Source organism: Oryzias latipes, chromosome 3 (assembly GCF_053564925.1).
Source record: "Oryzias latipes strain Hd-rR chromosome 3, Olatipes_Hd-rR_3.1".
In the NCBI taxonomy this organism is placed as follows: domain Eukaryota; kingdom Metazoa; phylum Chordata; class Actinopteri; order Beloniformes; family Adrianichthyidae; genus Oryzias; species Oryzias latipes.
The window spans coordinates 27,766,590-27,782,292 of NC_136239.1; the positions used below are offsets into that span (position 1 = coordinate 27,766,590).

Consider the following 15,703-nt stretch of genomic DNA (forward strand, 5'->3'; position numbering starts at 1 on the left):
GACACTTCGGCCTGTAAAGAAAGGTCTTCTCTCTGCATAAAAAAATGAAAGTTTCAGTGCAAGAATACAGCAATTTTATGTCTGTTTCGGTTTCAGATGAACAGAAAATGCCAGTCACTTTGAATAGTTTTGCTAAGTATAATTGTCTGCTTTCAATAAACACAACAAAACAAAAACATGCGCATTATAGGATAGACTGTAGTGGAGACCAAAGGGGGGGAGACACAAACAAAATACACGTTTTCTGCAAGCATTTTAGTTAAAGATTGTTTTCTAACGAGAACATAAATAGTACGTAATACATACAGAAAAAAATAACTCAACTAATGTCCTCCCTCCTGCCATTAAAACCTAACACTGATCCTGCTTAAACTCCTACTAAATAACAAATAAAAACATTTTTAATAAAAACTTTTAAAAAACTATTCTCTTTGAAAGGAAGAAAGAGTCACAAAAGAGTAATTCCTGATTCTTCTTCAGAAAAGTTGACGGTTTTTGGAAGAAATTGGCTAAACAGCCTTAAAATTTTGTCAAAATGTGATGAGATTTTTATGAAAATAAAACTCAAGTGTTCACTTCCAAGTCTGGATTCCAATCATGCCTGCAAATGGCAAAAATGGCGGATACTTATTTAGCGCTTTTCTACCTACAAGACCCAAAGCGCTTTACAGTCACAGTCCCATTCACACACACATTCACACACTGGTGGCGGCTCCGCTGCCGAAAACTGGCGCCAACCTCCCACCAGAGGCAAGGTGGGGTTCAGTGTCTTGCCCAAGGACACTTCGACTCATGGGCGTGCAAGGCGGGAATCAAACCTGCAAGTTGCTGTCATCATTTCATTTTCTGTCATCACTTTGGTCTTTATGGTTTCTTTCAGTATATAAAACTGATGAGAAATGCGAAAGAGAAAGCCTGTAAGAAAACGCACCTTCAAAGTCTTGCAGTATGCGTCAGTCCCTGAACGACAGAGTCTGCTTTAGCTGTTGGTCCAGCATGCTGTGGATCGTGATGAAGAGTTACAAGCTTTATCTGCTGAGACAACAGACTGTGCATGTAGCAACTGCTGCCCGGGTTCTTCAGCGGTCAAAGCTTTATGGGAGAGTGGCAATGAGAAAGCAGCTGTTGAAGAAAACACATATTGCAGCTCAACTAAAGTCCCCCAAAAGGCATGTGGAAGAAGATTCTTTGGTCTTATGAGACAAGACAATATGTTTGGCGGAAACAAAACACAGCACATCATTAAAAATACCCCATCCCCACTGTGAAGCATGGTGGTGGCAGCATCATGCTGTGGGGATGTTTCTCAGCAGCAGGCCCCGGAAGGCTCACAAATATAGAGGGGAGAACGAATGCTGAAAATTACACTGAAATCTTGGAGGACAATCTTTTTCAGTCTGCAAGAGAACTACTAGGTTCTACAACTACAACTAGGTTTATTTTCCAGCAAATGATCCAAAGCATTCTGCAAAAGCTACACAGGAATGGTATAAAAAGAACCAGGTAAATGCTCTGATGTGGCTGAGTCCAAGCCCAGACCTAAATCCCATAGAGAATTTGTGTCTGGACTTGAAAAGGGCTGTTCATGCCCGGTATCCACGCAACCTGACAGAACCTTAGCAGTTTTGCAAAGACAAATGGAGCAAAATTCCAGTGTGCAGACGCACAAGACTGATTAAGATATTTCAGAATCAGCTTTATTGGCCAAGTGCATGTACAGGTGCATGTACAAAGAATTTGGCTTTGGTGTCTTAATCTCTCGTGCAACCAAGCAAGGAATAGAATAGGTGTGAAAGGTTGAACTTATTAAGTTGTCGCAGGAAGTACAACCTCTGCTGAGCCTTTTTCCACACTGACTCAGCGCTGTGGTTGTAGCCAAAGGTGCATCTACTAAAATACTGACTTGAAGGGGGTGAATAATTATGTATGTGTGTAATATATTTCATATTTGTGTTTCATTGACATTACTTTGTAGAATTCTGTTTTCACACTGACAGTCAAGGTTTTATCTAGTACATTTTTGTGTGGAAAGAAATGTTATTGACCATAAGTAATTTATGAAAGCAACAAAAGGGATAAACATCCTTTTGCAAGGCACTGTTAACCCTTGTGCTATCCTAAGCATTTTAACATTGGGACTTGGGTCATCTAGACCCACTAGACAGTGAGTGCTCTGAACCTTTTTTCTTCAATGATTTGTGATCTTCACTGGTGTCCATGGATTACATGAAATCTTTCCACCTTTATCTACCTTTATCATGGTAGGGAGAACAGGTAACTGTAAGGGTGGGGTCATAGGATAGCACAAGGGTTAAGTACAATGTGAGGCTTTTTTTTTTTTTCAAAGAACAAAGAAAGCGACATGAATTCACTTTTTTTATTGAATAATTTCATTCAAATGAATGAACGAAGTTGACAGTTCTTAAACAAAAGCAATTGCAAGGCAATCATTAAATAAATTCTCGGGGAGGGCAATCTCAGCGGGGGGTACTGGACTGACTCCTGCTGTTCACTGTTGTATTATGGCAACACAAACTCTAAAAATGTCAATTGTGTAAAAAAAAAAGTCAGGTTTACAAATTGTCGGGCAAGTACAGCCAAATAAAAGTATTAACATATTTTTAACACCATCCACCCCAAGAAAAGAAGAGAAAGAAAAGTAACTTTTCTCCTTTTAGGATTTCCTTTCATCATTTTTTTTGAGTTGATGCATCAACTTTAAAAAGATTACAAGCACCCTTGACAGGCCTGCTCTGTAGATATACTGGTCACAGGAGAAGCTCTAAATAAAAACTCCTAACTGACAAAGTATTACATTTGGTTTTTATCAGTATTCTTATGACTCGTGAGTGAAAATAGCTTGGACCTGGTTAATAGTGAAAGCTTCACCTGCCATAGTTGTGCCTCTTTCACTGACGGCCAATGAAAACGCTGCAAGTCTCTGAGTCACAGTCAGTCCAGCCACAGGCCGGCTGCTCAGTAATCGAAGGCTTGGCTGAAGGAGCGCTTGTGTCCTCCTCGGTTGCTGTTGTTAAAGTCGCCTCCACTGTTGCGGAACCTGTTGTTGCCATTACCCCTAAAATTTCCTCCCCTTCCACCTCTGAACCCCCTTCTTTCACCACGGTTACCACCCCCGAAGCTCCTATCACCACGGTTACCGAGCTGCTTCTCCTCCAGCTCTGGGAGCTCTGTGGCTACAGTCAGCTGCCAGCGGCGACCATCTTGCCAGTTGCTCTGTAAAACATAACCAAATTGAATACTCCTTCAATACTTTATCTGAACATTTTCAATACATATTCAATTCTGTTTTGCTGTGTGTTTTTACCATCATCTCCTTGACTTTATCAGATGGAACATCAAAGCAAACTCCCTGTGACAAACAACAAAGGTTCAGGTTACTCATTTACATGCATTTTAGGCACTAGAGCCAGACATTGATCATTTTTCACTAATCCTTTCTAGACTGGATTTATGGATCAACTTTCCTCAAAAACAGAAACCACGTCTTTTTTTTCTGACTACATTTTCTTAATGTTGTCAAACCCAGAAAAACATTTAAATATTTCATAGATGCTTCTCATGGTTTCAGGAAAAATAAAAGATTTTAAAAGTTCAGCTTTTAACTTTTTAAAATAATAAGTGCATTTTTTTACACCAATTGTGTGTAGATCTACTTACATTTTTGCCTTTGAGGAAGGTCATTCTGTGAATGTGGTTTTCAAACTCGTCTCCTAGCTGCTCTTTAATGGTTCTCCAGGCATAACCCAGATTATGCATCTCCTGAGAGCAGGTCATCTGTATAGTGGTGTAACCCTGCAAGAACATCAGAAAAGGTTCATGTGTTTATAAACAGTTAGTTTGGAGTATGAAGTCTAAAAAGAAAAACACTAACTCAAAAGATTTTTAAAGCACAAGTGGATAAACAAAAACAGAAAAAGTGATGATGTCCATGGAGAGCAAATATGTTGGTAAATTGATTCGGAGTTTCAATTTGGTTAAAACAGTCATCTAAAAATATAAACCAAACCCTCCATTCTGATAAGCCAATGCTTCTTCAACATTTGCACACAGAACTCCATCGAGTCCTGCTGTATTGGATTTTGTCGAGCAGTTAAGTTACAAAAAGAGAAAAAAACTGCTGTGTTTTATCAGCTCAATGCATCATAAAACTCAAGATTTTGAATAGAATTATGGAAGATTTGCCCCACCCTTTTGATCTATTTTAAAGCATTCCCACTGGTCTTTTAATTATGATTATGCCCTTTTTAGGCGACATCAGTGTTGTTTTCATAGACAGTTTCTGCAGAGCAACAGTGGTTCTTTAGAGTAGTGGATGGGACCTTTAGCATGGAACAACTCCACCCCCGTTCTCCTCCCCATTGCTGGATTTTTTGCGTATTTTATACTTCACAAATGAGCTCTTTTTCAATCTGCATTATTTTGTCTGCTCCTGATTCACAACGATTTGAATGAAGAAGAAACAATTTCCGTTGTAATGGATCTTTAACATCTAATCACACATAACGCTGCAATTTATGCATAAATCTAGCTGAATGCAGACAATTTAAGAGTAATGACTTAACTTAAAATGTTACAATAAATGTTCTCCTTAAATGGACCCCTTTTGAGCAGACAGGCTCTGAAAAGGTTTTCTCTGAGTATGTGTGCATGATGGGATCTTACAGCGTCAGAGTTGAGGAGGGATCTCTGCTCCAGGCTTGTGGCTCCTGAAATGTGAGCCAGAGCTGCAGCCAAGGCTTCCACCGCTCCCCTCTCCTCGATCAGTTTTTCTGCAGACTCTTTGAAATATTCAATAGCTGTGACCGGAACAGAATCCAGAAACCTAATCACAAAGAGAAAAATGAAAAACACTGAGAAAATATTTATCACACCAGCACTACTGATCTTTAGGCAGCTCACTTGTGTAACAGTGAGACTATTTTGTGCAACTGAGAAATATTTGAAATAAAACACATTATTCTGATGCACCAAAACTTTAAAACTGAGGAAACTGGGAGAGAGTTAAATGGATTTAAAAGTAAACATTTCCACTTCTTTAGTCTGTGTCCTGCTCCTGCATTTATAGACAAAACATGAATTAACATGATTACGGCAAGAGTGTTAGTATTTCTCAACAATGGCATCTGAAGTGTGGCATCATGGAGTCACAGAACCGTTCTTTACCTCTGGCCCCCTTCAGGTGCAAATCAGAACTACAGGTAAATTATTGCAGGTCCTAGATCGCCACCTTCTGTCCTCTTTTGCCATTAGTGTAATGTGTGGACTAACAAGTCAAATGTCTAAATTTGTTTTATTCATCTGCTTTTCATTTGTCAATACTGTCCCAGTGTTTTCTAAAATGGGCATATAGGGTGCAGAGTGGCTCACCTGACAGCGTCTTTGCTGGACGCCTTGATGATGTCGTTGGCGGTTGGGACACCAACTCGTCTAAATGTGATCCCCTGAAGCAACAGCACACATGAAACATGTTATACCAACAAATGCAAAAAGGCACAAGATGAGCACAAACAACTATTTATTTTTATTTTTTGAAACAACACAGATGTTTCTAAGTCATTTATTTGGACTAAATAAATATTAAATATATTACTGACATTAAATAATATTGATAAAGAAAAGCTATGTTTAAGTAACAATAAAAGCTCTTGAATGCCTTAATTTGTCTTTTTCTTCTGTTTCTAGTCTTTTTTTTTACATGAACACAAACCAAAGCATCTTTCAGTCTTCCTTTTATCTTTACTTGATTTTAAGATTAAGACCAGACTTTTTGAGATCAGAAGTGTTTCACTATTGCACAAGTGTACATTTTTTGATGGTAATTTTACCCTTCATAATTCTGTAAATATTATAGTACTGATAAAGAGGTGAAGCGAATATCTGAAACACTCACAGCTTTGTTTTCCACATAGCGCAGCTGTTCCTCTTCTTTTCTCTGGTAAAAGCAGATGCAGACTCCGGTCCTGCCTGCTCGGCCTGTTCGCCCAGAGCGATGGATGTATGACTCTACGTCCTGATTTAAAACAAGACATTTTAACATATTTAAACTATAGGATCTATCCAAATGTTTGAGAGAACCTAGTTAACTTTTCTACTAAGCTCTCTTTATGATCACCCCTCTGGCGCGCAAACCCGAAAGTAACGATTGCATAAGTAACTTCAAACTTTGTTTATTTTTATAAATAACTAAGATAAAAAATGTATAAAAAATTAAAAATGGGAGTGTATCTATCTACACTAATCTTAGAAATAAAAAAGTGCCTCATTGCACACTTGCAATAGTGAATAGTTGCTTCAAGACAACCACACCTTTGGTGGAGAAGACTGGACAACCAGGTCGACTTCAGGAATGTCTAATCCACGAGCTGCAACATTTGTAGCAACCAGAACCTCAAAAGCTCCATTTCTGAAGCCTTTCAGTGTTATCTCTCTCTGTTTCTGAGGAATATCCCCGTGGAGGGTCTGGGAACTCTGTAAACACAAAATAAATTCTAATAATTAATCTTTGGGTTTTATTTTTTTTTAGATTTTTCTGCATGAGTTGTGAGCATGTCTACCTGCTTGATGGATGCATTCATTGAGAGCTCATTTGCCTCCTTCTTTGTTTCACAGAAGATGATGGTTCTGCCATGGCTGCCACTGTACACCTGGATGACATCGCCTATCACTGCAGCACGCTGGGACCAGTGGCAGGCTATAGCCAGATGCTGCACAGGTTTCAAACACAGAATTTGAATAAATAACTCAAGACAGAAAATGTGCATTACCTGTGCAGGTGGTTCACATACAGAACAGCAATTATCTTTTAAAAAACATTAGGAAGTTCATTTAACTTTGACAGTATGTTTTTTTATCCGGATACTTACTTCAACAGTGGTCGCAGCTCTTTGTGTCTTTTTGCCAATCAAGTCCACATGTTTGCAACCTGGTCTCATGTATTTCTTGGCCACTTCATAAACCCAAGGGGGGCAAGTGGCAGAAAACAGGAGAGTCTGTGGGTTGGTGTCACTATCTGCAGAAAAACAAATAAACTTTAGTGACCCATTTCCATATTTAGGGCAGGACAGATATGCAAACGAAATCATGACAAACCAATGGTACTTACCTTTCTTGTAAGATAAACTCAGAATTTCTTCAACCTGTTCTGCAAAGCCCATGTCCAGCATTTGGTCCACTTCGTCCAGAACCACATGTTTCAGATCAGAGAGGTTGAGTTTATGGTTCTGAAGGTGATCTTTGATGCGCCCAGGAGTTCCAACCAAAATGTCAATACCATTACGAATCGCATCGACTAGACAAGAGCAGAGGAACCAAAAGTCACAAATAACAGAATACAGTAGTACAGACCAGAAGTTTGGACACACCTTCTCATTCAAAGAGTTTTCTTTATTTTCATGACTATGAAAATTGTAGATTGTCACTGAAGGCATCAAAACTGTGAATTAACACATGTGGAATTATATACATAACAAAAAAGTGTGAAACAACTGAAAATATGTCATTGTAGGTTCTTCATAGTAGCCACCTTTCGATTTGATTACTGCTTTGCACACTCTTGGCATTCTGTTTAGTTTTGATGCCTTCAGCGTGACTCTGCAATTTTCATAATCATGAAAATAAAGAAAACTTTAAATGAGAAGGTGTGTCCAAACTTTTGGTCTGTACTGTAGATATTTTACATTAACAATTAACAGAAGTGCAATAAGAAAGAAGAAACAAGTAAAAGCTTTTTTGGACATTAGGAAAAATCTTTCTCTACACTTAGGAAATTTCCATGTGAATAAAGTAAAAAATGTAAAGTCCCACACTGATCATATTTTGATCTATTTTACAACCAGTGGTCTTTTGATTATATCGTTTGTAGCCAAAATTTAAAAAAATCTAGGACAGATTCTGCAGAGCAGCAGGAGTTCATTAGAAATCCACTTCTGACCTTCCCCTGAATGTTGCTGAGAGCTCTCAGTTTACACTCTCCAGTTAGCTTACAGCCCCTCACACCCTCTATATAACATTAGCGGTGCAACAAAAAGGGAAAGCGAAATTGAAGCTATCCAGCTGTAGTTGTGAGCCAGGTGACACGAGGAAAACAAAACCGTACATGGATCTAGACGTTTACAAGTGAATGCATCAGAATGGAGCGGAGCAGGGAGCTTGTGGCCCGCCCAGCAGAGCATTTGTTAATCTGCTTCTGGTTCAAAACTATTTGAATACAGAAATATTCAAATGCATTTTTTATCTTAGTTTTCTTTAGATATGCCCCCCACCTTTAGAAAAAGGCCACAAGTCTTCAACGGTCCAAACGGACTGGTTTTGACAAAGTTACCGGAATTAATTACTTTAGAAAAGACCACCGAGTGTTTGGAATAAACGTACGCTGTGGGTTGTATGAGCTGCCGCCATAGAAACAAGCGATGGCAAGTTTCTTGGAGACATCTTTGAAGTCCTTCGCCACCTGGATGGCCAACTCTCTGGTAGGAGTCAAAACCAGAACCTGCAGGGACAACATAAACTGAGTCATACTGCATTAATAAAAAGCATCCATGCCACTTCTTCGAGGTCTGTTAATTACCTTGGGGGGTCTACCTCGGGTCGTCTCTCCGCCCTCCTTCTGCAGCCTCTCCACCAAAGGTATGGCGAAGGAGAAAGTTTTTCCTGTTCCTGTGCGCGCCTGAGCAAGTACATCCTCCCCATCATAAACAGGATTAAATGTCTTCACCTGAATATCAAAAAGGTAAGAAACTCCCCGAGCTGATCAAGGGAGAGAAGAAGAAGGAGGCAACAAGGACAGAAAGTGATTGGGATGTTGTGGAAACCACCGAAGGATCTCAACTACTCTGAAGCAGCCTGGATTTACATTGAGTACAAATCAATGTCATGTTGTGTTCTGTTACGGTTGTGGCCGTATTTAGGTTTGATTTCTTTTTATTCTGATTTTAGTGGATTTTATTTCTCTTTGAGTGGGACTTCAGTGCTTTTGTGGATCTTTTTGTGTCTGTCTCTGTTTACTTTCAGGTGTGGTGCTGGAAAGGTGTGGCTTCCATTGGACCCAAGCTGATGGAGGCAGCCTTTAAAAGCATGTGTGTGTGGACCTCCAGACCTTGAGAAGGGAGCTTTGCTACTACCTGTCTTCACTCCAGCTTGGTGTTCTTCTCTGCCTGTTATGTAGTGTGTGTTGCACTGTGTAGTTCTTTGTTCATGCCCACTCTGAAGTCTTTTGTTTGGTGTAGTTTAATTGACGCTGTAGGGGTGAACTGCCATTTTCTTTCACATATGTTTTCTTCTGTTAATGTTAGTCTAAGGAGGTTACGGTTTTGTCAATCCTTTGGTGTTTTTGTTATTAAAGTTGGGGAAAACACATTACTTTTATGTTTACTCCTATGGGTCCCCATAACAGTTCATAAAATTAAACTTCCAACAAAATGATTTGAGCAGCCTTGTCCAAATTTACTGCTGTAGTCTGAATTTTATCTGACATCAACAGAGGCTTTTCCGCATTTGGAGAATTTATTCTGAAAATTCTGTAACAGAAAACTGAATGAAAAGAAGATTTATTTAATTGTAATACTGTAAACTATAAATGCACACTTTAAAAACTTATGTTGACTTATCCTTTACTAGTTATAAACAAATCAATAAACCTTCAAGTTTTGGGGCTCCAAGTGACTAGATGTATAAGTAAATCTTCACACAAGTAACCACAGACTTTAAAACTTTGTTTGACCCAAACCCAACTATAGCTGCTTATAACTGAAAATAGAAAAAGCTTTGGTCAAGTATCTGCATTTAAGCATTTTCTCTCATTTACAACACAAATGGTAAAACATTAAAGAGAAAAAGAGCACGTCTGATTATAAATAAAAAAGCAAGATGTCTGGCACTTAGCTGCCATAAAAATAATAACGTATAAGTAAAAGAAATTTTTTTACCTTTCAGTTTATTGATTGTGACTTGAGAGATTCTGAAGTTGGAAAACGCTCCTTCTTTCTGTTCTGGAGTTTCTTCCTAAATTAGAAATGTTTTTAGCCAGACATTCACACACAAACACACACACACAGACTATCTCTATTGAAGCATTTTTTAAGAATATAGACACTAGGCAACACAATATAGAACAAAAGAAGCTCAAAACCAACATTCAAAACATGGTAAAAAAATAAAGTAAAAGGACAGGACACTTTTAGGAGGAGGAAAAGTGGAAGAGTACTGCAAGAGGAGGTGAAACTGAATTCATTCACATCTGTGGTAAAACACATCGTCTTTGCCCAATTTGATGTTAAATTAACCATATAGAATTCTGCTAGTATCACTCTGGCTCTGAGGAGAAAGTGTGTGTTTGTGTTGGCCTGGGGGCGGTGCAGACTCTTCCGGGAAGGGGCTGTTCTCATTGGTCTGTCAGCTCGTTAGGAGCCGCTCATTTTTGTGGGTGGTGAGGGGCTGGTGCTCAGAGCGAAGGGTTTTTAGAAGACTACCCAGAAATGCATGAATGGATCAAAACACCGCTTTAGGGTTACTTTTAGTGAGAAATGAACATTGTAATACAATTAAAAGCTCATTAAACTGATTCTGCATGATCTAGGCCAGGGGTGTTCACACTTTTTGAGCTACTTTTGAGATGACAATGTCTTAAAGATCTACTAATCTGTAATTTAACTTTGCTGGCCTGCGATCTACCCTCATGTCCCTGAAGATCGACCGGTCGATCAGGATCGACATAATGAGCATCCTTGATCTAGGCCCTTTAAAGAGTGTGTTATTTGGGTTTTAGCGACATCACCTGTGTTAAAGAGTCAACAAACATAAGGAAGCAAACATGAAATGGTTCCTGAGCACTGCTTCCTCAGGGAACGGATCAAATAAAGAAAATTCTGCAGTGTGATGACTGATGAGGCTAGAAGGGAAAGTTTCAAGAATATTGTAAATGTTACCGTTTCCTTTTCGCTGTCACAGGAGTCATCACTGGACGGGGATGGCGTGTTTGGGGTGGAATGTTCTTTGATTGCTGTCTCTTCATTTGCTTTCTGCTTTTGTTTTTTCTGCAAAGGGACAAATTTGATACAAGTTACAAAGGCTTTGTATTCATATAAAAGTCTTCAATTTAACTACAAATTTAGCTCCAAAGTAGATGATTTTAATATACCTTTAATACGCATTATTTCATTTTTTGGAATGCTTTAAAAAATAAAACCTCATGGTGACTTCTTTTTCTTTTAGGAAATGTAATAAATAACATTAGTAAGTCATCTCCCAATAAAGTCTACGTCTTCGGTAAAGAACACTTACGTCTATGTTGCCATTTTTGCTCTTCTTGGTCTTCTGCTTCGGCGTTTGAACATCATCGCTAATACCATTGGCCTCTTCCATGTGGCCGTTTTGTTCTTCCACCGTCTTTTAATAAATGTAATAAATAACATTAGTAAGTCATCTCCCACTGAAGTCTAAGTTTTCTGTAAAAAACACTTACGTCTATGTTGCCATTTTTGCTCTTCTTGGTCTTCTGCTTCGGCGTTTGAACACCATCGCAAATACCATTGGCCTCTTCCATGTGGCCGTTTTGTTCTTCCACCATCGTCTTGTCTTTTTTCTTTTTCTTTTTTGGTGCTGGGGCCTCAAAGTCAGCCTCTTCCTGCTCCTCCATCTGCTGCTCTTTTTTCTTCAGCTTCTTTTCCCCCTTGATCTTGTTCTTCTATTGTGAGCGAAGGAACAAGACATCAAATAAAAGGGGTACTTAACTGGAGAGGATAAACCTAATACAGGTATGTTTTCAGAGTTAATGTAGAGTTATCCAAGTTTAGATTGGATCTTTTAAATATATTCTTGCGAATAAAGATATATCGCTAACATATTGAATGACAAAACAGTTACACAACAAAATAGTCTTTATCACTATTAAAAAACAAATGCTTATCGAAAGGCGTTTTCTTTCATCTAAAATCAAAAACCTGTGTCATTTTCTAAAACATAGTTTCTGCAGAGTGGCAGCAGTTTGTCAGAACTTCACCTCCTAGTTGTGGGAGAGAATGCTGACATGGAATAATTCTGCGCTCATTTCCCATCATCCCTTTGTTAACATGTTCTCCCGCTAGTTTACATCCCCTCACAACCCCAACCTAACATTGCCGGTGCAATTGCGAGGTTCGTTTTTTAACGTTTATGGTCCAGCAACGTGTATTTTCTTGTATCCACGTGTGTACATATATATGTTTTGGATGACGCAGCTTTAAGTGCGCCTTTTGTAGTCAAAATTTAGAGTTGTAGTTTACCTGGAAGAGTGACGTCATTCCGCTTTCGCGTCGTGAGGGACAAGAAGTTCAACTGAAATCTACAAAATTACACTTTGCCCTTCTTTAAATGTCTCCTATTTTCTATCCATTAAGCCACGACGTTTGCCAATAAGGTCAAGTGGAAAATAGAGATATGAGAAAAGAATTTAAGATTTTTACTTTGTTTATTTTGGGAATTCCGACCTCACGAACCAGACACAAGCTTTCAGCTTTTGACAGTTTGTTTCAAATTCACATTTAAATATTTTTTATTAATTAATGAATCATTAAGACGCCTATTTTTTAATCCATAATATAAACTTTAGAAGACCTTCGTTGTGAAAGCTACAAGGTTAGCATCAGCCACATGTTCTTGTTAGCAAACATGGAGGAACCTAGCAGGAAGAAGTCACAAGATTTTCTTCAGCCTGAACAAAACAAAATAACCGTTTCTGCTCACCTTGGAGGCTTTAGCATCCGCCACAGTGTCCAGTTGTTCATCCATACTTTGTTCCTGGTTGTCAAAGATGATTTTTGACGGCATTTCTCTTCCAAGTTGGAGACCCTCGGCGTGGACACAAGCTAACTTACGGACACGCGGATGGAAAGGAACGCGCTGGGCGGAGTCAAAGTGCGTCATCGTCAGCCAAACATAGAGCTAAAATGCATAGACAGGCACAACAGCTAGAACTGGATCCACACCAAAAAAACGTGATGGTGTTTATGGTGGTTAATGAGTTTTAAAGAGAAACCATGTTTAAATGCCTGAGCTAGCTAAAAAAAGAAAAAAAAGAAGGAAAAAAACTGTAACAGCAATTACATTTAAAAAAATAATATAATAATACATAAGCTAAAAATATTACGACAGTAAAGATCAACTTTATTTTAGTCATTGCATAATGAGAGTTTTTTATTTATTTATTTCCATGTCAGCAGTAAATCTGGTTTAAATATGTTTGCTTTCAAAAAATTTTCACTGTCGTACTTACAAATAAAAATCTGTTGACATGTGTCTGTTGGATTTTGTAGGTTTCACATTCAAGGTCACATTCAAGTATAATTTCATGTTTTTGTTTATAACCCCTTAGAAGTATTGGAATTTTGACATTGCTCCTCTCCATGATGTCTACCGTAAACAAAACATTACCATTTAAAAAAAATACATAAATACATTTACTTTTGGTTTTGTTACAGTTCATGAAAAGAAAAAGTGTACAGAGAATTCATCCCTCACAATAAAAAAGTTTTTGCAAAGAAATAAAGACAAAAAAAACAAAAAAATTCAAGGAAATCAATTATCAGAATGCAATTTAAAAGAGAAACTGCATATCCATTTATTGTCAACTACGTAATCCTCGTTTTTTTGCAAATCTGCATTAACGCAACATTGTTTATTTTAGAAGAGAAAAACAGTTAATTCAGAGAAAAAAACTAGGACAAATAGACAACAGATTTACTTCTTGAGGATAAAACTGAGAAGATTTTTACTTTAAACTCCGTTGAAAAAATCTGAGCTGAGATCATTTTATGAAAGAAAACCTTCATATGAGCTGTTCCAAAACGCCTGACTCGTTTTTTTACACAACTAAAAAATTATTATTAAATTATTAAAAAATATTTTTCTCAAAATTTCCCAAATGCAGATTTTTCTTCAAGTCTAATTGTCTTCACTTATGCCTCTACATTCTTAGCCTACTGTGCAGTTTAGTTTTAAAATGCTGATTTGTCCTGAGGAAACAAATGCCTTCACTTTCAAGTGTCCATTTACTTAAATATAATTTGAGATTTCCATTAACAAATTTAATATAACAAACGAAAAGTGAGAATATTATATGAATGTCTGAATAAACTGAATGGAATTAGTAAACTTTAATTGAAATTTTGAATAAATCAAAGGAAATCTTAGAACAAGGATTAAAAGTACAAACTTATCAATTGTTTGTTAAATGAAACCTGAGAATATTCACATGAAGTATAAAAAATCAAATGCAATTTGACATTTTTAAATAACATTAAACACTCAGACACAAGAAATGTAGTTTCTAAAAATACGGAATAAATATTAGAATATTGATTTAAATAATAAACATTTTTAATGTAAGATTTTTAATTTAAAGTTTAATAACATTGATTCGTAGGTGGGTGGTATTGGTTTGTCCAGGAGTGCTGGTCTGTTGCTCGTTTCTCCACCTGACTGCCACTGCAGTTTTGCTGTCTTTTGTGTGACTTGTGCTGGGAGGTAGAAGGGGCAGATTCCTACCTAATCTACTTTCAGCTGCATCAGTGCAGCATTTTGGGACTTGTGCCTGCCCACCCTTGCATGTTATGCAGGAGCTGGGTGGAGAGTTGGATGTTCCTGGTTTGGTCTACCTCTAAGAGCCATACTTACAATGCACGGCGTGTGTGAATCTGAGAGAGTTTGTGTTAAAATCAAGCTTTTAGTCTCTATCAATTTCCTTCTGACTATTTAAAAACTTGTGTTAATAAGTTTAAGTTTAAACAACCACACACTTCATAGAAAATAGAATACACATGCACAATAACCCTTAACAAATCTTTGTTGAATGTGCACAGCAGGAAACAAAATGCCCCTGAGTTCAGGTAAAACAAAATGTAAAAACTCCTGTGGTTTAAGATGTTAATGTCCACCATTGGGTAGCACCTCTGCATAGTTCTTCTTCAACTGGGAGATCCTGACAACTTTAATATCTGCTGGTATATCAGTATAATCAGACCACAGATATTCTGGAGACAAAACTTTGGTTGGTTTGTTGTATAGAAGGTACAGTGATCCCTCGCTATAACGCGGTTTACTTTTCATGGTTTCACTACTTCACGGATTTGCATCGTGCATTGTGTTCTGCATTCTGATTGGCTAAAAAGTCACTCCGCTTCTTTTCTACCTGTGCATCAATAACGTTGCAGTTTAATATGTAGACGTACGTAAAACAGCTTGCCAAATTAACATTATATACGTTCAAATTCTCTTGCAATTTCGAGTTTCTCCAAAACCCATAGAAAAAAGAGCGACAACAACTGCCAATATGTTCTTCTCCCGAACAAACACACCTGCACCGCGGGCTTCAAAAGAAGAAAACACTGCAGAGCGGAGTCAGGATGCAGCGGCTCAGTCTGAAGAGCAGTGAAATACACCTAAGTCACTATTTGTCCCACTGTACTTTGCATTTTTCTAATAATCATTTTAGATTTTCTCCCGTTTAATCAATTATTCGGGTCGCGGTGGGCGGGGCTAATCTCCGCAATTTGAAGCCTTTTGTTCACGTTGATGATTCAAATTATTATTTGACAGTACAGAAGTTATTTGTTGAAAAAAACGTTTCTAAAGTACTTTGAGTTGTGAAACAAATGCTTGAGCCTGTAAAATGGTTTGTTCTTTCTTTTCAATGTATAATAGAGTATTTAAT

General features: G+C 37.9%; 1 protein-coding gene across 1 annotated transcript; it reads right to left on the bottom strand.

Annotated features, from left to right (window-relative positions):
- Positions 1-2,363: 2,363 nt before the first annotated feature.
- ddx21 (DEAD (Asp-Glu-Ala-Asp) box helicase 21) lies at positions 2,364-12,952 on the bottom strand. The gene is made up of 17 exons (XM_004067238.3): positions 12,739-12,952; positions 11,480-11,701; positions 11,299-11,403; positions 10,944-11,051; positions 9,945-10,020; positions 8,588-8,766; positions 8,392-8,509; positions 7,124-7,309; positions 6,885-7,030; positions 6,576-6,725; positions 6,328-6,489; positions 5,912-6,031; positions 5,389-5,462; positions 4,684-4,843; positions 3,679-3,813; positions 3,326-3,370; positions 2,364-3,234 (listed from the first exon to the last, which is right to left on the bottom strand). The coding sequence occupies exons 1-17, from the start codon at positions 12,916-12,918 to the stop codon at positions 2,977-2,979; spliced, it is 2,424 nt and encodes an 807-aa protein (XP_004067286.2). The 5' UTR covers positions 12,919-12,952; the 3' UTR covers positions 2,364-2,976.
- Between the last annotated feature and the right edge of the window lie 2,751 nt (positions 12,953-15,703).